At 38.5% G+C, this 24,494-nt stretch overlaps 1 protein-coding gene across 2 annotated transcripts in view; it reads left to right on the forward strand.

Annotated features, from left to right (window-relative positions):
- The first annotated feature begins 749 nt into the window (after positions 1-749).
- dsx (transcription factor doublesex) overlaps positions 750-24,494 on the forward strand; it is a 223,217-nt gene continuing 199,472 nt past the window's right edge. The window contains exons 1-3 of one of the 2 annotated variants that reach the window (XM_017900020.1): positions 750-2,341; positions 9,672-10,253; positions 11,790-11,970. In XM_017900020.1, coding sequence (XP_017755509.1) covers positions 9,873-10,253; positions 11,790-11,970 — 562 coding nt within the window. In that variant the 5' untranslated portion in view covers positions 750-2,341; positions 9,672-9,872. Of the gene's footprint in view, positions 2,342-9,671; positions 10,254-11,735; positions 11,971-24,494 lie in introns of both variants that reach the window. The other variant, XM_017900019.1, reaches the window with a different exon arrangement.

Genomic DNA, 24,494 nt, shown 5'->3' on the forward strand with positions numbered 1-24,494 from the left:
ATTCGTATTATCAGATGTGAAATACTGCAAATAGGCGTGGAATATTTACGTGTATTGCATATATTTACGTATACTGCTTATACGAGTCGAAATATTGCCTACGGTGTTAACATATTGCTTCTTCGTGTAAAACTAAATCCTAACCTGCATTTCACGACTTGAAATTTTCTCATGCCGTATTTCTCCTGTTCACTCTGAAAAAAGAAAGAAGAGAAAATAATTTTATTCAGAGGAAATATTTTTCTCTTTATTGGGAGTAAGTTTTTTACGAAAATTAAATTTTACGCGATTCGAATTGTCGATGTAATAATTTAATACAATATTTAATCTCTATCACTTCTTAAAAAGTTATGAGAACGTCACCACTTCGAACGAAAGATACATGTACGCGAACATAACCTGTAAATTATATATTTAATCCTTCACTTGACTTCAGCAGTGTTTATTTCAATCGCCAGGAGTGGCGCGAATTTTTAAATCGCGTTAAAGCGTTTCCGCCCGAGGGCTTAGCGTATCTCATTTCCGCCACTGTCGCTATTCATCTGACTTTATATTTCCCGAGATTACATTCAGCGTCTACGAGAAAACACGAGCCACGAATATAACGAATTACATAGATTGCAAGTACCTTCGATTTATCAGTAAACTATGCGAAAAATGCACTCATAGACTTCGTAGTATATTCGGAAAGCCATCCTTCTCGAATCGCGTGACTTAACGCTGATCGGAATATTTCCACGCGGTTTCGTATAGCATGCACTACCGGTAAAGAGATACCGATCGAAGTTTATTTCGATGGCGGTTAGTCGATCATCGAAGTCGTTTATTGACGATAAATGATGTACTCAAAGGCGCAACATTTCTAGCGCGGACGAGCTGCTCATTGGCGATAACGTACACTGTGCACATAGGTAGAATCAACGCGTCAGTCGGATAGATTCAATCGTAAAAGCTTGACGTTCATCTAAACCCGCGTACCACCTCCATACGTCCAACCACCACTCTTCGACGAAAGACCCCTCGCTCTCCTGACAGCCCAACGTGTCTCCTCCCCGTGCCAGGGACGTACCCCCTCCCAGCCGGTACCCGCAGGCCACCATGCATCTCGTCGGCGTGTCGCTGCTACCAGCACTCTTAGTGAGTTACGGACCGCATGCAAGTGCGCATCGAACGTATCGGTAGTGTTGTATTCGTTTCACTCGCACTTTTCCACGTTTCACCGCCTAGATTCTTCTATGAATATCATCACGCCACGTTTCGTTGTTCAACCGTGTTCCAGCCGATGGAGCTACGCTAGTGGGGACGCGTCACGTTTCTCCATGCTCTTGTGCGTTGTCGTCTTGTCACACTTCTCGAGTATAGCATAGAAGCTAGACTTTCCGAGGGGAAAGGAGATTCGAGTGGATCAGCTCAGAGACTTTCGCTATAGACATTTGACGGGATCTCGCGTGGTTCGATGAAGATTGTCGATCGAAGAGGCAAGAGGCGAGAGTCAACGTGTTCCGTAACGTATTTCAATGGAGGGAACCGCCGCTTCGCGATGCACGAGGGGGAGAAGGAGAAGTAGGAGGAGGATAGAGTGACACGTGGACACGAGAAAGACGGCGCACGAGAGAAGACAAGCGAAGTGCGCGTGTGCAAAAGTGCGCGGCGCGCAGACGGAAGCTCGATGTGCGTTGTTATGCTTTTTGCGGAACTGGATGTGCGACGTTATTTCCCGCGGATTTTTCGGTCTGTAGTTCATATCCCGAAACGAATATGCGCAGTGTTTGCTAGTGAACTCGTGATCTTCGCCTGAGTCGTATTTACGAATCGTTTTATCGACCGAGCGGAAGGACGAATAGACACGAGGATCAGCAACAGGCCAGCGAGACAGTGTAACATTAGAGGTTAGAACGTAGAATAAAGTGACAGAAATAATATTTACTAATAATCAGTGACTATCTATTGTGTTTGATCGTTTGGTCTGTCAACCGCCGTGTGCGTGCATGTGACGTGAAGGAAAAAGACAAGACGCATATACAAACATGTTCGACTGACCGCGCGCGCGCGCGCAGTTGTTCTCGCGCGCAAATGCGATTCGAGGTTGGTGCACGTCGCGTGGTACAAAATAGTATGTATTCGTTTATAAAAGGTGTATAACTTTACAGTAAGACTGTGTAATCGAATGGACACGGAAAATTGTAATTTGAGATATATGTGTAACATAGTGCTTTTTTACAACAGTTGTGGTTTTATCCTTCAAGCACCGATTACCTGTGTTCGCTGATTGCAGAGAATGAACTTTAAAAGTGCAATAAACGGTCTGACGAGAAGCAGATTTTTACATCAATAATATTAGGTGAGATAACAGTTTTCTTTATTTTTATTTATTTTTCTGTTTTTTTTTTTTTTAATTTCTATTTTTGTGGAATTTGGATTATATTTTGAAATGATTATCAATTTGGTGCCCCTTTATCACGGTTTATAACTAAATTGTTGGTATACTGTAACTGAACTGAACTTTTTCTGCATACTTTGTACTTAAGGTTGATATAGTATCTGCATTAGTAATACCTATTATATGAAGAATACTATGGAACCATCTGTTTCATTGCACGCTTTTTGTAAGCCGACACGAATGTAGTATTATTGTAGGTTAATAAAACGGTTATTTAAGTGATTCATTTACAGTACACAGTCTCTCATAAAATTACCAGACATGCACAGAAATTGGAAAAAATTTTCCTAAGCATTTCTTTGTTTTTTGATTAACTGTGTTCCTATCGTATTTATATTATTTCATACTGTTCAGTTTTATGAAATATGGGTGTTTGTAATTTTTTAAATTGTAATAATAGGCATAAACGTGTTCTTCATGTGATAAAATTGTAATATAGTTTTTATCAGCAAAAGAAATTAGAAAACTAATGAAAAATTCGAGTGATTTTGATTGCAAAAATTAGTTTTGTATTTTGTATCAATTTAATTCAAATTGATAGTTTCGAATATTAAATATATAGTAAAATTTACCATAGAAAAGAATTAAATAATTTTTAAACAAAAGAGTTTTTAACAAATAGAAGGAGAAAATTTTTCAATAGTACAAATGTAACTTTTATAAGTTTTTGGTGTGTATTTATTTTCGGATCCTTACCTTGCAAGAATATAATTCTAAAAGATTAATAGTTTCTCCGATAATTTGAATTAATTGTCATATTTTGTATGTTCTAATGTTTTTGCACGAAGTTATACTCGTATATTAAGTAGAAGTCGCTGTTTGATATTTATTAAGAAGATAAAATAAAATATAAAAGAGAACATCCTGATGGAAGTTCGTAACCTATAACTTCAAGACGTGGACCTTTTTAAAGATGGATTCCAGTCAACCTACACGGCCTAACAAAATTGCAACAAACCTTATAAAAAATAAAGCAGAAAAGAAATTAATCGAAACCGGTAGACACGGAAAAATACAATTAAATTTTGTATTATTGCATGATAAAGTACGTTGAAAAAGCAATTTTAGAAACGTGAAAATGCTCGTACGAAACATATACACAAATTGTAATCAATTTGGTAATACAAACCAGTTGAAAAATTGTGTTCTGAATACATGAAAATCGTCAATAAAAATGAATAAAAATAAAATAATTTTAAACATTTGTAAAATTATTATTAAACAGAGTGATTGAAATATAAAAAATAAAAAAATTACTATAAGTTATTAAAGTTTGCATTCAGCTTGCAAAAGAAAGTATTCTTTGTCTTAAAATTTTCTTACATACTTTCTCGAAAAATTTGCAATTTTAAATAGCATTTACTCGAATGAATATTATTAAGATTAATCGGAATCCATGCGCTTATCAGAGAATTTTAATTGTGCTTAAAAAAATTCTACAACACTGTGCAACTATGTTACGAAATTGTCTAAGAGACACACTAGACATTTTATAATTTTTTTGTTTAGTGTATTCCGTGTTTTTGATCGTTTTTATTGATTCGTGATAATGGTTTTGCTATCAGCTGACGTTTGGAATAAAAAGCGTTTAGAACTTTCCGACACCAGTTTTTACGTAATGACGCCTGAGATCGTTTTTATATTCGCTATTAATGTACATATACATATTTAAGATCAGGAAAATTCTATGCACTTCCATATAGTCGAATCATGAATAGCTCTGAATATTTCAGCGTCGGTCATGTAATACACCGATGTTCCTTCTGCATGAACGCTGGTATTGAATACGTGTTTATTAGTTATTATGAATTTTAGATACATAGAGTATACTTTAGCAATACATGTACAGCGTACATGTGATGAATACGTGTGTAGGAAAATGACTCGCATTAACTGCAACACTTTTGTACTTAGTCGGGCTCACAGTTTCACTGGAACTATGTGCTTACATTAACGTCGTCAACCGTCGTTAACCGTCGTTCTATTCAATGATAAATCAGTTTCCCGGTTGGTAAAAGCGTCACTCGTTGGGTAATCTGTCAAATCACGCTACATTTTCTAATAAAAATTTTCTTTCCTCGATATCGTTTTATCGCCACGTTCGACGTGGTTAAAAATCTGGTCGAAAGGGGAAGAACAATTAATCACGGGCCTCGTCGAAACATGAGAAATTGCTGAATAATTGTCTAACATGGTGCAACGTTTATTCCTTACCGTTGGATACGAACTTTCGATAGAGTTCGATCTTCGCGTCGAAGGTCCGTCGGGAGTGGGGGAAAGCTAGAGAGAGAAAGAGAGGGGAAAGAAGACGAAACGAAAGAATTGCCGGTGAACGTGAAAGAGTAAAAGGAAGGAGGAGGAGAAACAAATAGGCTGAAAAAGGAAGGAAGAAACTGTTCGACTCGCGTTTCGCTCGAAATTGGCCGATACGGTTTGATGTTGCAGAAAGAATGAGAGAGGGAGACGAGTACAGTCGATAAGAAGAGCGCGTCATCACTTCGCGTGCAATTAGATGAGGTCGCTCCGGTGATTTCTGATACAGTGTACAGCGTATCGAAGACGCAGAAACAAGATGGCCGACGACATAAACACGTGCTCGCGATTCTCACCGAGGGTATCTGTCGTTGGAAACCATCGTCGGGTGAAACTTTGTTGCCGTTGAAGAAGATATCATTCCTGTGGCCTTAGCTGGACCGTGAGAAAAGGTTACACGTTTATTTTCTTTTGGCGGGCTCGAGCATCGCGGAACCTTTGATGCTGGTACACGAATTATGTTCCATTTCTATGAAAATGAAAAGATATTAACTGCCGAAGAAGGCAGAATAAGAGAAGAGGGATAAAACGGTAATACGAAGACACTTTATCCTTTCGGGTTCCCGTTTTATCCCTCTATTAAAATATAACCTTATTTCCCTGGAAGAATTTCGCGTCTTCTGATTTCTTTGTTTCCGGCCGGAATTTTTACGAGTTCGTGCGAAATACGCCTGTACCGTGCTGGTCTCGCGGAACAAAGTTTAATCACGCGAGGTATTCGTGTTATAAAATTCTGTAGCTTTCCTTCCTTCTTTTTCTTCTTTTTTTTTTTTTTTTTTTTTTTTCGCTACTTTTTCTCGCCTTTCTCCGTTACTTCTCGTTACTTCACGCTTCTATCGTGTCGTTTCTATCGAACGATCGCTCCTTTCCACTTCCTGTCGCATTGTTCTTTAATAGCAATAATTGCGATGCATCGCGTGCCGTACGTAAGAAGTTATGCTTCAATGTATGGCGATTATAAATGCGTGAAAAAGCCTGCGCATATGCATGAAATCGAGCGTTAAGCAGGAGTATTTGTTTTCACTTCCTGATGATTTTCATCTTGTCCTTTTTTTTTTTTTTTTTTTTTTTTTTTTTTTTCATTAATTAGAACGTAAAGCGAAGAATAAATGATCGCCGGTGCAGTTTTTCATGCAGATCCGCGCGATGTGTCGTGGTGTTCGTGGCATTACGTAAAAGTAATCGATACAATGTCCTGATGAGCTGGCCACACTGTTAAAGACTCTAGAAAGTTCTAACGTAATGCACAATTTCTGAAATTGAAATAATCGTGTAACCGGATTGAAAGTTGCCGCTCTTATATATGCAACCGGGCTTCGACTTTTATGCGTATAAGATGCAAGCATTTATCGATCCATATATCGCGGAAACCGTGACTAGCATGCATTTTGTTACTTTGTTCAATACGCGATAAGATAACTTTCTTTATAATGATTCTACTACTGGCAAGGATTTTCGCAACAAACGTTCGTAGTCACGGGGCCGTAGACAAATAAAAGTTTTTCTTGGAAATGACGCGTGTTACAATTCGTTTTTCATAAGCATAATTTGTACGATATCAATTATTAAAAAGAAATCTGAGCTTCTTTTTCGCTCGATTTATTTTTGAGAAATTATTTCAGAAGATTTTTCAACGGAATTAATAGAAAATTAGCGAGAACACATTTGTTAGGCTAATTCTACCATGGTAGATTATTTTTGCAGAGAAATTGTTGAAAGTTTTGTCGCCATAGACGAAGCTTTTAGTTTATGACACGAAACACGCGAAGCAGTAAAATAGATAAATATCAAAGTTATTAAATATAAGATAGTGGTATATTCTCAAAGATTACTCAGTAAAGTGTAAAGTAAATATTAGTCTGATTAAATGTAGTTACTGATATCATGCAGTTGCAAAAATAATAGTACAATTTATGACTGTGTGGCGAGAAGTATGATGGAATCTAACAGAATATTGCATGAGATAAAATTATAAGAACTTTCATTCCTTAAAAATAATACTTTCCATTCTTTTTTTTTTTGTACTCTTCTCTATACTCAAACTTCGTAATTTTTATATTTTTAAAATCATTCCTATTTTTATCTGTTTTTATAAAACCATGATTTTGTAAATCTTCAAAATTATCGCCAAAATGAAAGTAACAGAAAGTTACTAGATTTTAACTATACAAAAATGTCCACCAAAACCAAACGTACATACGTACTTACTGTTAGGTTCCAAATTAAGATAAACAGTCTTAATGTATCACGAAGGTATAACTAAAGTAACTAAATCAATCCGACAACGTTCCAGTTGATCTTCCACTCGAAGTGTCTTGAAATGTGAGGTTATGTCTTGTCCTTTCATTTCTGCTACGCAGCTCCTATTACAGGCTGTCATTGATTTGACCTAGTCCATCGACACTGATACTTTGTTTCCATTGCGATTATTGTGCAAGAATTATCACACGACAGATCGCCAAAGCAGGCAGTGTATGCTAAAAGGTACTATTTGTATACGTGGAGTGGCAGAATCGAGGCACGATCTAAGGATGCCCGTTTATCTGTTCTCGGATCGAGGGTGGAAGAGCTTTAAGGCCTGTACTTAATATCCAGTAGGTTTCAGATTTCAGCCGAAGATTCTGTCAAACTCGCAGCTATCTGCTCTATACTTAGTAATACTTTGTTCGGTCGTGTAGCATTAGCACTAATTTCATTTCCTACCGTATCCTCTTGATAAATCACTGTCTGCCGTTTTCATTAAACCCTTATAAATTCCGGCAACGAGTCCTCGTTATTCAGTCATCGAGCCTCGTGTGTCGAGCTTTCCCATATCCCGTCGTTCATCTCTCGATCGAAGCTTCTCGGCCGAAATCGAGCATTCCCGTGGAATATCCGTGGAAAAACGTGATCGAATAGCGGAATGGAGGTAAACGGTAGGGTTCTGAGAATTCGCCATTCCGAAGATCGATCATGAAATCGGTATAACGAAAGAAAGCACGGCAAAGGTGAGGCTAAATCGATTGCCCATGAATAAGTCACCTGGAACAGGATATTGTTTTGACCTCTCTATTACATATCGATTACACACCGGCAGGTCTTGGACACGAAACGTTTTTAGGATCGTTTTACCCTGCAACGTTACAATTTTGAAAGGCAGGTTAAGAATCGGGAAGCAGATCTATAGTCTGCCATCGCGCCATTGCCTATAAACGCGACGATAAGCCTTGTTTCCATGGAAAAATTTCCATTACACGAATTTTGCGTCGATTACGACTTATTCCTGTCTATATTTTCGCGTCTCGCAACATTTGGCAATTTTTAGCGCCGCTTAAGAGCAATGACAGTCGTGTAAGCTGTCAACGGATCGACAGCTTGAAGGCTCGTTTTCATGAAGGATTCTTATTACGCGAATTTTTTCGTCGATTACCAGTTTTTTAATTGCCACTTTCACGCCCAAGAACATATTTTGGAAGCTTTAGCGATATTTAAGGGCAATAGCGATCGAGCAGGCTATATCAGTTGATGGCTTAAGCCCCCTTTTCACGAAACATTCCTATTACGCGAATCTCGAGTCGTTTTCTCGGTCTACATTTTCACGTGGGGAAACATTTTGGAATTTCTTTTTTCCCCCGATGCTTAAAAGCAATGGTAATCGAGTAAGCTAGCATATTGTCGATTTTATTTTATTCATAATTATACGTTAAGATAATCAGTTGCCTTGGAGCAGTAAAACCTGCACCTTTCACAAGAACGTATCGCAGATAATATAAGAAAATGAAAAGAGTGTAACGAGCAAGAAAATCGCTCGCGTGATCTTCATGTCTCTTCAGCATTTAATCGAGCACCGTTTAACGGAGGTTTCCAGAATATTCTTTAAACGGGTGTATATTATTAAACACAAATAACATTACCGGGGCTCAAGTATAAAGGAAATATCATGTATTTAGTGTCGCAACATTTTGATTGAACGCTTCACTTGTATATAGTCTATTGGTGTTCTTATCGTTATTAGGTATTTTAGTGAAAGGCAAAGTCGTCCAATTAAGCGATCTTCCAGTTAGCCTGAACAGAGTGCATGAATGCTCCTGAGAAGTATTTGTAGATAATATTTGCCATCGTGTTCCAGTTGATAGGGTCTGAATCGCGGTCTTCTTGGGTCAGCAATTCAACAGACCTAACGTACCCCTAGTGCAATCCGACGGCAGTTGTGCGACGAATGAATTTCATGTACAGATATCGCGGTGTAGATTGGACGAGACTGTTATTACACCGTTTCCAACGAAACGGCTATATTCTTATGAATTCGATCGTTCGCTTAAATTTTATTCCTATTTACGCGGTATAATTTAATTCCACCTTGGCAGTTAGGGCCGAGCAGACGATGGTCTCTGAATTCGAATTGGCGTCTGGCTTTTCTCCGGGGTAAATTAGATTTTTAATCGGGAGAGATTTTTAAATTGGCAATATTAGCAATATTGATTTAAACGCATTTGGCAGAAATATTATTGCGCGTATTAAATAAACGAAGGTATTATTGTATATTTGATGAGAAAACCTATACGATTTTATCGATTCCTCGATAAATATATGATAGAATGTAATTTCCTTATTTAAAATTAATTCAACAAAGTCAAATAATCTATGTAACTTATCTAAGATAGTATCCTGCTTCTGGCTTAAAGTAACGTTACTTTATTCAATTCCTCATTATCGTATATTCTAAAATTAAACTAAAATAATAATAATAAAAAGAAAATAAGCTTAACATATTTATCCTACAGAAATATACTTTTCATTATTACATCCTCCCTGTATAATCCTATCTAATACATAGGAAGATATCGAGACCCCACTTTCACACAGCCAATAATTTTCACGACAAAGTACCTTTTTTTCACCATACTCACTGACGAAGAACTTCCTTTTCCTGTTGCAGATCGCGAAACTCGAACATTGGATGGGAGAGTAGGTTGGCGAGGATCGGCTTGGCGCGTCGAAGGTGATGCAAGTCGATTAGACAAGCGTGTGATAGAAGCAGAAGAAAAATCGACGACAGCCTGGGCGAAGAGCTGTCCCTTCGTGGGTCACCCCGAAGTTGTTCTTCGCTGCGATGAAAAGGCCCTGATCGGGGCCATCTATGTATTCCAAACAGAACGAGCAAAACAGAACCGCGGACCTGGCTCCCCAACAGTCAACCGGTGTAAACACGTTCGAGCATCTGGAACATTCGCAGGACAGCATGGAAAACGGGGACGAGGTGGTTTCCACGCGGATGCAAACGGACGCGTCCTCGTCCACCAACAGCACGCCGAGGCCCCGTGCGCCGCGCAACTGCGCAAGATGTCGCAACCATCGGCTGAAGATCACCCTAAAATCGCACAAGAGGTACTGCAAGTACCGTTACTGTAACTGCGAGAAGTGTAAGATCACGGCCGATCGGCAGCGCGTGATGGCGCAGCAGACGAAGCTGAGAAGGCAGCTGGCGCAGGATGAAGTCAAAGTCAGAGCGGCGGAAGAGGTTAGTTCTTCCTTGCTCCTTGGGTCTTCCTCGCGGAGGCCTTATAATAGTCTGCGAGCTGGTATATCTTTGTACGTCAGAGACTTTCTCGCAGGCTTTGAATGTTATTTCATGTATTTGTGTATTTGTATGTTGTAATCCTGGAAGGTGATCTGTGTCGTAACAGGGGACGATAAAAATCTTGCCGGGTAGAATATTCATGAGTTTTGCGCGTCTAAGAAGGTAGAGGATTTCTTTTACAGGGGACTAATAAGAATTTGAAATTTCTACGTTTCTGGGGGATTTGTGGGTGATTTGAATTTTATCGGAATAGGGTTGTGGGTACTTCAGGGACCTCTGCTTCAGCAAAATTGTATGCATATTCGCGAGTTGTGATATTTTGTATGTTATTTAATCGCAGAGTATATGAAATATGTTTTTTCAGTTTATAGGTTCACCGAGTTGCTGAATTTGTTTTAGTGTCTAAGATGCAGCAAAAGTCGCTTACCGATTCGACATGAATATTATACACGCGAGAGTATTGGAATATTAATTCGAAATTCGTGAAATTCACGAAGAATTTCGATGATCGTTTTAAATTACTTTGAGTCTATGAAAGTAAAGAAAATTGAGATGTTCTTAGGTATAAGTTTGATAAAATTAATTGGAGCTTCAGATGTGAGATCTAATTAATTGTAGTATATATAATCCATAAGGAATGTTATTTAAAATATAGAAAATTAATAATTATTAATACCGTGTGCTTTCACGCGAAGCTTTATAATAGCCCTACGTCAATGGAATTTTCATCAAATTAATTTAAAACTGTATATAAATAGAAATGTTTAGAAAATCCTCTAGTATTGGCCATAAACATGGCGTTGATAATTGCTATGTTCAATTTGTAATTCAATTCAAAGCAGATTGTAGATATTTTGTTGACTTCGTATTCGACATTCCGTCGATTTCATTTTCTAATCATTTTTATGCACCTTGCCATTTATGATCTGTTGTATTAACTTGCTCTGTATATAACAAAGAAAAAAGAAAACACGTGATAAAGTAGCATCGGAGGCATCGATTTCAAGCTCACGGAATATGTCAAACATTGTACATCCTCGTTCAGCTTTTCTCGACCGTCCATTTTGTCCGTTACCAAGATTGACCGAGCTTGCACGCGTGAGACCTCTCGTACATCGCGTAAATCTCGCGAGGCGCGCATGCCTTTCAGAAATAAATCATCCGATTAACGAGTGCATCCGCGACCTGGACCTTCGATACGACGAGTAGTAATCGTAGATACTATAATTGCTCGAATAGAATCGCGCGAAGCTATGATTATTTTCGTATCTCATCGGGTACCTAACACTGGGTTAGGCCTGCTCGCGATGCAGGGGCAAATTTCCTCTGCTGTGTTTCCTGTGCGCCTCGCGTCCGCGATAATCTCAAATCAGCTACTCTTATCTCGTCGACCTGCGATCGTAATTGATCTTCTCCTAACAGGTGGATCCACTGCCATTCGGTGCAGAAACTGATCGAGTTTCTTCGATTCCTCAGCCAGCTAGAAGTCTCGAGGGTAGTTACGACAGCAGCAGTGGCGATTCACCGGTCAGCAGCCATGGTAGCAACGGCATACACACCGGCTTCGGCGGTGTCATCAGTATTCCTAGTTCCAGAAAATTACCCCCGTTGCACCCTCACACTGGAACGATCACCCATATACCGCAGTCGCTAACCAGTGAGTGATAATAATCTCTCTTTTATCCATCTTTTCCATTATGTCTCTTCGAATTTCATGATTTTTCTATATACATATGAAATATTTTGTAGAAGAAAATGTTTGGAAAACTCTTTTGTGACGTAATGGCCATTAGAATTGCGATGAAGAGAAATTTAGTTGTAATGTTAGATAGGGTATTAAACGCGTGCAAGCGTGTATAGAAAATCGTGTATATTACGTATATGAATATTCAAGGAATTAATTTCGAGTTGAACACTGACAGGCGGAATAGAAATTGTAAGCATTGTGCTCCAGTTTTCGTTAGTGCTCTAGTTACTTATAACTCCGATCTGTGGATTTCATTTTAGATGAATTCTTTTGTTTGTTTCTATATCTTTTTCTTTTATTTTTTAGCATTTTGAGATTCTGCTTTGATCGCTTTAATTATCGCAAACATTTTGTTCTAAATTTATTTTTCATGTATTTCGATAAAACTACGTTGAATGGATTTGATGTCACGAATTTCTGGGGGATAAGAATGCAAATGATCATCGAAGTTACATCAGATTTGTTTACCACGAGTTTCATTATGAATAAACTGATCTTTTTTCTTTCAGTTCTTACGTAATAAAATCTTAGACATTTGCAATCAAGTTCCAACATTCATTAATTTATTTATTTTTCTTTTTCTATTTTTTTTTCATTTTGGAACGCCACATAATCGATAATTATTTTTCATAGGATTGTTAATCCGTTTTTCCGATTTATTTATGCATCAGAATTTTCCGAACAACGAAACATACATTGTCATTAAAATTTGAAGGCGTTTATTAGTACGATATCTACGCTGTAGGGGGCATAGTATGCTTAATATGCATGCTCATCGCCTATTTAACTCAATGTACTCGTCTGGTGATGAATATACATGTAATGTATACGTATGTACACGTTGAAAACCGGGATTGCCTACCTGTTGCTTGCTCCGACTTTTAGTCACCCCTCTGCTTCACCTATGAAACTCACCCTCTGTACATGGAGCAGCATCAGTCTCCGTTGTCTCACCCTCGATAATACTTTCAAGAGGGTTACAAGGTGTATTCTGTAGTAGGTCTCGTTTCGCGAGATTTCGGGTTTATTCGCGCGGGTGTGTAGACAGGTATGATGAATTATAAACTCCATCAAAGGCATTCAAAATCTTTCTTACCATAAAATATCAATTTTATTTAATTATCATAAATTAATACAGGAAGCTAGAGGATAATATATTCGAACAAACGCGATGTTATTTATTTTTAATTCTTATCAGGTTTTTATTTATTAATACCAATTAGTTAAAATTCATGGATGTTTGAAAAGAATTAGAGTTTAGTTTCGTGTTGTTTGCTTGATTTTAATTTTTCTGTCAAAATTTTGAAAATTTATCTAGTTGGCTAAAAAGTGATGTTATTTTTGGCACAAAGTAGCAGTCATTTTCTTTACAATAAAAGAAAATTTTATCTAATTTTGGTCGATCATTCTTCAGCATCTTTAGAGTAGTCGTACGATTTTAATTATGGCGTCATATTCAATACGTTATGGACACTTTGTACTGAAAAATAAGAGAGTACCATTTATTGCAAAAATTCGATACTAATTATTAGCGAATTTAATGGTTACCTATTTCTATTAATTATTTTAACAAGTATAATTATTCTTTAAAAAATTTAATTTTTTAATGGCGACATAGGTTCAAAGAATATATTATTTTCTCCTTTTTCTCAGTCGCCTACTTTCTATATAGGATAAATAATGTTCTCTTTTTATTTCAATCTCTTATCGAGTTGTTAAACGACGAATGTTTAATGCATGAGGAGAGATTCGACTTGTCGGCAACACGAAGTTCTTTAATCCAAGTATTCCACCATGATTCAAGTGACTTTTCAACGGCTTGGCGCTGTTTTAATAGTACTTAAATGACGTTGAAAGCAAGAAACGGCCATTTTCCTTGGCAAATTGCGCAGAAACAGTAAGAGAGAAAACAGAAATAAAACGTAGCATCTTAATCAATCGGCACGTTATTTCAAAATGATTACAAATCCGACTTCTCTTTTATGTACCACGAAACAAATTACCTATATCGCTTACATTACCGCTAATTGTTCCCTCGTATTCATTAACCTTGTGCCCGTTGCTTAATTTCTCTCTTAACTCGGCTTTCCGGATATTCCAAATTCTTATCAGGCGATTAAAATTCATTCCGACGTAAGAATAGAAACGACCACCGGTGAAATAAATCGCAACATTTTATTTCCACTCCGTTCGCGATACCCCTGTTTCCAGCTCGAATCACGTTCGTACGAAGTCAAAGACCCCGGTGGAAAATGTACCGAAAAGGCAATGAAGATATTTTATTATCCCCGCGAATGCATAAACGTTGAATTATGTACTGGCGCAGGAGTAATTAATTTTGTAGCAGCATTATTAACCGCATAACGCCACTTTCACGCGCTTCTATCCCGCGATTTCGACATACCGGCCGATTTCGCTGAAAACGTACATACTCTCGATGAATGGCCAGATAACCAATGATATTGCAATGCGAAACGATGTCGATCAACTCTCGGCGAATCGTGCGGCCACGGGCGTGCGAATCCGCTACAATCGCGAGCGGGCAATAAAGCGGGATAATTGTAAAAGAAATTCTAACGAGCAGATAAGGAGACCTCCCTTGTCGCCAGGCCTGGAAACAAAGGCAGTTATTCACTGGTCTTCCTGAGTGGACTGTTATTTACCCGTGTATGCATATACGAGTCATCGTATCGATTGCAATTACCGTATAAAATGTTATTTGAAGAAGTTCAGTTAATGAAAGATCATTATTCTCAGCGAGCACAATTCGAGCACTGTACTCCAGTTCGACGAATTGAACGTTTGTTACCGATTACCTATAGCTTTCGCGTCTTACGACTTTGACCGACGTCATATTAACGACGAAAGACATAAAACCGGCCAGCCGGAGGAAGGATATTCCCTCTTGGACCCTGGTCCCCGGCGACATAACTTAAGGCTGGGCCAACTGCATCTTGCAAATGAACATGGCTTTTAACACGCGAATTCGACGTGTAGCAAGCGGTGTATTACAAGCTGTAAATCGTTAACGAACTTTTATAAAACGGTTCATAGCGATACCATCGATTCTACAGCCGCATACACGGGTGAGCGTGTAACGTCGGATTTGTAATGGTGATAGAAAGTTCTGATCGCATACGATCGAGAACGTTCGGGGGATTCGGTCCGACTGGTGGCTCTAATTTGAACAAAAGCCTCGGAACGCCCGGTATAACCGAACGAACGTACTTATAACGTCGTTCACAGTGATCCCAACGAAATTCAAGCCACTCTTTCACTTGACAACCCGACCGAATGTTAACCCTGGGTTTACGAGCGTCCCCATTGGCCGGCGAGTCGTTCCAAGCCGGCTAATATAATACGAACTTATAACCAAAGCCGAAACCTGGGAGCTCGCTCTTGCTTTTACGATCTGGCTCGTTTTTAAAAGTTATTGTTATTTTGCTCGCTTTCGGATGAAATAGTTTGTTCACGGACGTAAACGGTTCGAAGGAGGCTAAAGCCTGCGTGCGGGCAAACCACACTAAAGTCCGATTCACGCACACCGGGCCCTGGCCTGATCTGTCTAGCAAGGTCTCAGCACGCGTTCCCTAACAGTATCTCGCAGGTATAGCTCACGGACGCGATGCTAAAAATTTTTTACGAGTTAGAAACAACGAGTCGTCCGATCGTTGCTGAATTATTCCCTTTCAATGTTGGTCGTGTTCTCGAATGAAATTCCCTGGTATCGAGCGAGGGTAGCTCCACACGGGGTTTTCACCTGTGATACGTTCTGGTTTTATACACCCGTCTATAGCGAATAAATCTTCCTCTGATAGAAGAACTCGCGTTGTCGGATTAATTTGTTTCAAGGTGTTTCGAGTTTTATATATCGGGAGGATTTCTTCGTTCCATTGAGGTAGAATTTCTTTTTGGGAACCCTCTTGTCATCGATCTCTTGGATCATCGATGTCTCCATGTCGCCGCCATTGAAGTACACAGGATTACTCTCGAATTAAGTTTTGGCTCAAGTTTGGGAGGGTTAATCATTTTCGTACGTTTCTCGTGCTCGATTATTAACCCTTATCGGTCCTAAGTCACCTATCACGTGACAACAGTACTTTGTCGCTGTGATCGTGCGTCACGTGGGAGGTGACAAGACGGAAATCTTTTGCATATTTACCGAAAGCAGCTACAAGCTTGTGAGAATCACGTATAAAAGGCTAGCAACCGATAAGGGTTAATACCTACCGATATCCGAGGTGTCGTTATTAAATTCCTGTGAGTAATCGACTGCTTGATACCTGAAGGGATTATTCTCGAATAACGCTTATTAATACCTAACGATATCTAAGGTATTATGATTAAATTCCTATGAGCAATCGACTCGAATCGGCCATTTGAAACTGAAATTTGAAATTGCGAAACTACGTGGATGAAAGATCCACGATTCCGGTCCATCTGATAATCGCTAATAATGGAATTTCCCGAGGTCTTTGTCGTTCTTCCGCGGTCCTTCTGTGGGACCGGGCCGATCCAAGGTTTACGACAGTCGTCCCCATAAAGAGCCATAAACCTGTTAATTGATTTACAACCGGCACGTTTCCACGGATCCGCGATGATGAAATTAACACGGAGGGGGAGCATCTCTGTATCATGGTTGGTAATGGAAAAGTGGCGTGGCCAGCGATACCATGGAAAGTCGAGTGGAAGCGAACGGGGCGTAGGGAATCGTTGCTTCGGCCAGGGGTGATTATAGCGGGTATATAGGGTTGTAAAGTCGGTCTTTACGAGCTTGCACTTGGAGGCATCGGGTAGAGGCTTTTAATAACGCGTCGCTGGTTGTTATGCTGGCAAAGGATATGCTTGGTGAAAACGTAAGGTCAGTTCTCCAAAGGTTTACGTGTACAGAGAGCGTTGCGCCGTCGCCATTTTGAATCCCCATGCGAGGCCGCGCGACTCGGCCATCTGACGCGTGGCACTTACAACTGCTCGTTCTCATAATTACGTCTCCTTCTTGTTTGTTTTCCTCCTTTTTCACGTACTTCTTTCGGTCTTCCATAGCGATAACTCCTTGCTTCTCTCTTAACCCTGCGCGATACTCGATTATGTCTAAAAACCTTTGGTAAAAACGTGTCGGGCTCACCGAGTGTGTTCGTACCCGTTCCTCCACGTCGGTAGTTGCTCGTACGACCTCGCGTGTATGAGTAATTTTCTGTTATTTGCTTATGGATAATTCCGCCTCGCTTTATGGCGCTCTTACGTTCTTTCAATTGTCCAATTAATCGTTGGACAATTTTACGGCGGGGATAAATATCGCTAAATTCTAACGAATGCACCGGACGTAATAGTAAAATAGGAATACTCGTCGTTAAAGAAACGCGGAAAATATTGAATAAAGGTAGAAGTTTGCGATTAAATCTTTAACCTCTTATCACGGATACCTTCGCGATATCGTTTATGTAATCGAAAGAAAAAATGGCGACCTTTCTGACAATTGGCGCGAAACGGTAACTGCGATGCTTCGTTAGCATGTTCGTTTCGAAAGTCCTAAAACGAATTTCACGAGCAATTCGAGTGTACGAGAGACACGGGTCAACCTTCGAAAATGAGGGAGTTTTGCAATTGTCTTTGTTAGGTATATACGTTTGGATGCTGTGCTCTGTTTAGGGGTAGCGCGACATTAACCCTTTGGGGGACTATGGTATACAACTGATAGAGTTGAAAGGTCTATTTACGTGTCCCACGTAAATGCATCGATTACTTATGTCTAGAATTTGACATCTTGGAGTGCTATGAACGATAATAGCGAGTAAGCAGAAATGTGTACTGGCCAAACACAATTTGAAATGCCTATCTTGACAGCAACTAGACTCCATGGTACGATTAATTTCGAACCGTCCCATTTACAGAGGTTAAGATTTCTAGAAGGAAATATAGTTTCCTATTATATAGTCCTATAATCTATCCTTTAAGATAATCTTTATTCGCGTCTTCACTTCGTTACAGGTCTATTTCTACCAACTATATGGTATAAACATGACAGTTGCGTTAGTTCATTGAACAATTGACGTTATCGGTGTCCAGGTAACGGGTCTGTGAAACCCGTGTATTTCAACAGCCATAGCCAAAGAATACACCAACATATGCTCGTATTCGTTAAACTTTTGTCCCTCGTTTTGGCCAACATGGCGAATCACGAGCAAAACCCGCACGACACGAAATATATCAAATATTTTAGAGCCGGCTGGTAGGCAGAATTTATATTTGCTCGCGATAATATTTTACAAGCGAGATAATTTCTTCGACGAGTAATTAGTAGTTCCGCGCATGCAAAGGCGTTTGGTGTGAAATGCAAGAGAGGTGGAAAAAGGACGAACCGTTGGGACCTCGTGGGCAGCCAGGCCGGGTTTATTCTGTCAATAAAATGAAAGCACGGTTCTTAAGGTACAGCAGGCGTTTGATCGGTTGTAAAGATTAATCTTCATCGTGCCAGATCTTGGTCGATTGCTCGGCAAGAAATATTAATTCTTCGAATAACATGCATGTCCTACACAGAGATAACACCGCGCGATAGCAGGACAGATTTACCGCCCTTTTTTCCTTTCTTTCCTTAGCATTTCCTTCTTCGTGTACACGCGTCTTCCATCACGTACCGTCGTACGATTCTGTCGATCGTGAACCGCGTTACAACCGTGCAATTAGAGGATTATACGTCTGTGTCACACACGGTGTTAAATCTGGCTCAAGGAGCTGCCACTATGCCCCACGACTCGGACCAGAGTCGCAATCTAGGATCTTTCTAGCCCCGAGCTGATGAGGCATCTTAAACGGGGCACGTGTTCATGCTCTAAGCTATCACCGTTCCGGGAACACGAACAGGATAATCGAAACCAGAACGGTGTTGCGGTTGCTTAAAGATTTTCCCCGTTTGACACGGAACTCTCGAAACTTTTACGACCACAGACCTTCGGCTTCTCGAAATTCCGACTCGTAAATCTCCGAATCAGGCCGTGGTCGGCCCTCTTTATTCCTTTTCGGCTAGAGCAATCGATGACGTGCGCATTGACAGGTAGTCCACTTACAGAATCTCATCAGTTGCCCTTTTATAGACCCTTCGCGCGTTCGGCTAAACGCTGCAGGGGTAGCCTCTCTTGTTACACCAAACGACTGGTGCTGCAGTGTTTTCAGGGGTCGCGTGGCGCTGTGGGGTGGCATTTACGACTTTCTTGGGTTACCGTTTTGGTGTGTGGTGTCAGAGATACGTGCGAGGGTAGGTCAGGTCGTGGAAATCTGTCCCGACCACTTCCATCCTCTCGTTTCCCTTGTTCGGCTGATCGATGCCGCTCTTTGCCACCGGTGCTTCTGCTTTTTAGGTCCAATTCAACTCGCACGCCGAGGATTCCCTTGTCTACCTGTCGTGTACCTGTGGACATCCAAGTTGCGAGAAGAATTTGCTTTTTATTTATCTCGAGGTAAAACTGGTGTAAACATTCCTCAAGTATCGTGTCGGTCTTAATCGTTGTGTGGATCTTTCGTGTACGGTTAATAAAATGGAGGTTATAAATAAGCATATATGTGTATTTGTAAGAATACCGGTGTACTTAATATCAATTTGTCGAGTCCGAGCCGCATTTTTATTTTCGGAGACACTAAATCTAACATCTTTACGAGCCACGAGGAGACAAGTGACAACTATGACGGTTAATAAAGTTCTTTTTATAGTTTGTTGAAAGTAACAGAAGACATTTTTATAAGAATTTATTTTAATAAAATGTTTTCATACGATTTAAGTTAAAAAATTTGGAAGTAAATTTAACGAAAGAAGGTATTCATCATATTTTTGTAAAAATTCTTGGTGGATAGCAGAACTTTATGAATTAGGAGATTCCTTTCTTAGTGGTCTTTTATTTTTATATTACAAATTTAATATTTAAAAATATATATGACTATATAGAACTGTGTATTATAAATATACGTAGATGTTTATGTGTCTGTTGGTTTTAAAATGTGCTTCTTGCGCCTAGTGCAAGCCGAGTTTTACATTTGTATAGAAATTTTATGAGCAGTAAACAAAAAATCACATGCATATTAATATTTAAACTACTCTGTCATATCTAGGTGTCAATTTAGCGAAATTATTCTTCGTTTTGTAATCAAGGATAATAAATCTTACAGACGTGAATATGTTTAAGTAAAATGAACTGCGAAGATGCATCGCGATTATCTTCTTAAATTCTTAGAAAATCGTCATTAATCAATTTATTTATTTATTCACTAGAGGTTCATTATTCTTATGTTTGCCGCATCCATTTCTAGTTTTATTCTAAATAACTTTTTCCGCAAAGTAATCTTTTTTTCCATTATAAATTACAGTTCATTTACTCTTTTTTTCGACCATGAGTCAACCTTGTTCAATATCCTTGAGTCATTTAGAAACAGAAAATATCTACAATTGTTAAATGGAAATAAACGAAATATTATTATGAATAAATGAATATGTATACACAGATCGTACTTATTTTCTGTTAAGTAGTTTTTATGACAATATTATTATATAATTCGTTTTTCCACAGGAATCGAATTCCTAGAAAGCTCAATTCATTAAAAAAGGAAAAGAAAAGCTGTCTTCGTATCAACATTTATCCTAGAATTTAAAATTCTAATAACAAACTCCAAGAAAAAGAATTTCTCTCGTTGGTGTAGAAATAATTTGAGATAGTGGTTGAACAAATTGCATCCAGCATCAATATTAACCCTTTGCACTCGAGAGGCGACTCTCAGTCACCATTTAATCAAATTCTAAACATCATTATTAATTAATATCTCGAATTAAAAATTGCCCAACAGTGCATGGAATATCGAGATAAAATAATTCTACGTCTTACAATTAATTTGCACTTCTTATTTATCGTTTTGAAAATATCATCGATTTTATGGCAGAAAGTTTTCGAATTACTATGTTCTGTAACGAAAAGATCGCCGAGTGCAAAGGGTTAACACGTTCCGTGCAACGTGTACGATTTATGGTACACGATGTGATAACTACTCTAAACAAGCTAATTAGTTATGGATTGATGATGTAATGACATATTGTGCAGTAATATATCAATTTTTAATCAAAACAACAAATGGCCTGGAGATCATGGCGGGCAAAAATGGCTTAGCACAGAACGTGTTAAACCTATCAGGGTGTTATAATTTTGTTGAAATAACTGGACAGTGGATTTGTATGGATATATACAGGGTGTCCCAAAAAATGAAGACACACTTTGCGTGATTATAAGAACAGTATATATTTTACTGTTTAATTAAACCGTCTTTGCACTTCCAGTATGTTTTCACACTTTTGGTAGCACTTTAAAATATATTTACGTTTTTCAAAGTGTAGTCCAAAATCAGCCATTATTTTAAATGGGTTGTACCTAGAAAAGAAAGAATAAGGTATTAAAGTGTGTATACGTTATTTTGGGATACCCTGTATATATCCATACAAATCCACTGTCCAGTTATTTTAACAAAATTGTAACACCCTGATAGGTTTAATATGAATGCTGGATGCAGTTTGTTCAACCCCTTTCTCTAATTATTTCTACACCAATGAGAGAAATATATATATTTGTAACGCAAATCTTGGTACATTAGTATCTCTTATGACTGACTTACGTAGCTAGCATGAGTCGTGGGCTCCTGGAAGAGAACATTCTGGAACAATAACAATAGTCACAGTAATTCTAGTCACAGATGTCGTTTCTCATCTAATCGGCCTAATTACCTAAATATTGTTTCCTATCATCTTATCTCGATATCTTGTTTATAGTTACCTGTTCTAGCACAGGGTCCAAATGTCCTTTCTTATTTTTTTCATTAAAAATTTCTCATTCGACGTTGTCGCGCTGCACGCTTGCCCTTGCGATATTTCTTTCGATACAGGTATAATCAATTTTTCGATATCTCCCCGTGTTCCATTTTTCCACGATTTTTCTTATTTCATCTCCTCACCTATCGGACATTTCACCAGTCATGGTAGGTTTCGCGTGAAAAAGCGAGCAAGCACGTCAAACGATCTCTGCACAAATAGCAGTCTCACCTGTTGGAAACATCTACATAGTCGGAACTCGGAAGACGTCGATAGCGAAGGTGTAACGCCCACACGTAAAATTCTAATTCGTTCGATTGCGGAAGGATTCGTTAATGATCGAACCATGAAACAAGATATTGTAACCCTCTTGGAGGATGGTTTATGGCTTCATCGTACAAACACTATTAACAGCCAATAAGTTCGCGATTAGTTCGGGGTGGATAATGACTGCTCCCCACCCCTCACGCGAAGGATACAGTGGAAGTACAAGGGGAATGCAACTCGCGATTAACACTTCTGTAACGCGATCAGCTTGCGTTACGCTACATCGCTCTTTGTACAATAAATCGGCGGGATCGGCGTACTCGCAGACGAAGGTTTACGACTGTCGAGCGCGTTAGTATTTTCTGATAAAGTCATTAGTATCGCGATCCTTCACGACTATCCGTGTAAAATCTGTAGACACTGCCTAGACGCGTGGTCGACGCTTTGCTTATTCGCACCGACTGAAATTTTAATTACCGGTGTGTCTTAAGGCGTTAATTACTCGGGATGCAATTTGTCTCTTTTTTCCCAGCTCCACTGTTTCGCTCTGCATTTTATTCTTCGCGTATCTTCTTATTTTCATCATTTGATTCATTATCCCTATCTATGTAATAATAATTCGTCATAACCCGAGTGTAGTTGTCAGGATGAGTATTGGAAGAGTGGAGTATATTATTAAATATATGCTATTTCTCTATTTTTGTTATTTTATAGTTATATGATGTTTTGTCGTGCATTTTATTCTTCGCATATTTTCCTATTTTCACCGTTTTATTCATTATACTTATTTATGTAATAATTCGTTATAATCCGAGTGCGTGTAATTGTCAGGATGAGTGTTGGAAGAGCGAATTATTAATCACGTAGACTGGAAAGACGTGTCACGCACGTTGTAATGCTTTTGTCGCAGAATTGACAACAACGTGGTATACACGTCGTCAGGCAATTGTCACAGAAACATTGGACTGTTTTCGCACACGTGTCTCTGTGAATTTTATGCTAGTGCAACTGGTTAAATATATGCAGTTTCTTTGTTTTTGTATTTTCATAGTTATATGAAGTAATAAAGAGAATACATGTTTGAAAATTGAACAGCGAATTGGTTAGGGATTATTTCGAATATCGTGTTCTTCATTTGAGATATATAAGTTAAAGGCAGGATTTAACGAATTATGGATAGACAGACTTTATATTGGTTGTAATACGTGCCCCAATATTTTGGGGCACCAATGGACACCAATATCTTCTACACCTTTTAACAGTTAACGCATTACTATATTTAGATAAAAATATTTAAATAATGAAAACAACTCGCAATAAACTATTTTAAATTTAAAAATTGATTGACACTTTCTAGGAAATTCTTCTCTCTCTCTCTCACTCTTATTAACCGTTACATATCCGTTTTCTTTATGACGATTCTCACATAACTGTTTTATTCTGGCACATTCTTCTACATATTTTTTCAAACATCATACTAGACTGCACTCGCATATTTTATATTTATATCATCGCAAATGAGTTTCACTTATTCAACCTCATTCGCATTCACACATATTAAAACCAACATTCACGTTATTAAGTCTGGAATTCTTGATTCTTCAGCCGCCATGTTGAAAATAAGAAGGTTTTCTTATATATTTACCTGGAATCATTTGTTTTTAAGAAATATCGAGTTGGTAATAATTTGATCCTTCACTTTCTTATTTGTTCATTTTGCAAATTTTTGCAATTTTCCTTTTCATTTTTTTTAAAGAGAATGTCTTTCTTAAAATAACGTTACTTTTTAATATCAAAGTAAACAACCATAAATTCGATAAGTCCGATCAACAAATTTTTTAGGGTTCATTAACCCTTTAAGGATCATGTTCGTGTTTCCATGGTTTCGATTTAATCTAAAATTTCCTTTATTCTATGTTAACACAGTTTCATTGTACTTTTTGAGGTTATGCAAAGTCGTGTATGCTCGTATTTCCTTAAACACCAATTTTTTGAATTTTTGACATGGTAATCACTGGCAAATAAATATAAATAGAATAAGAAATAAATTGAAAAGTATTTAGTCGATTTTTTAGAAATAATTCAGACTTTATGTGATTTTTGCAGTTCTGAAAAACGAGTACGAATACTGAAGGTTGGATCGAAATTTGAATATGCCTCGGGAATGTCTGACGTTTGCATAAAGAAATTTTCGAGCAATTTCCGTACTTTCTCTACTCGCGAAACGATAAATCGAGCGTACGTTTAACATTATTTAATGCCTCGATTTTCCATTAACGACAGTGTTTCCATTTTTATCGCCAAGTTTACCGTTGCTAAGGCGGGATTA

This window comes from Eufriesea mexicana, unplaced genomic scaffold, assembly GCF_001483705.2.
Source record: "Eufriesea mexicana isolate 0111107269 unplaced genomic scaffold, ASM148370v2 scaffold1028, whole genome shotgun sequence".
NCBI classification, from domain to species: Eukaryota; Metazoa; Arthropoda; class Insecta; order Hymenoptera; family Apidae; genus Eufriesea; species Eufriesea mexicana.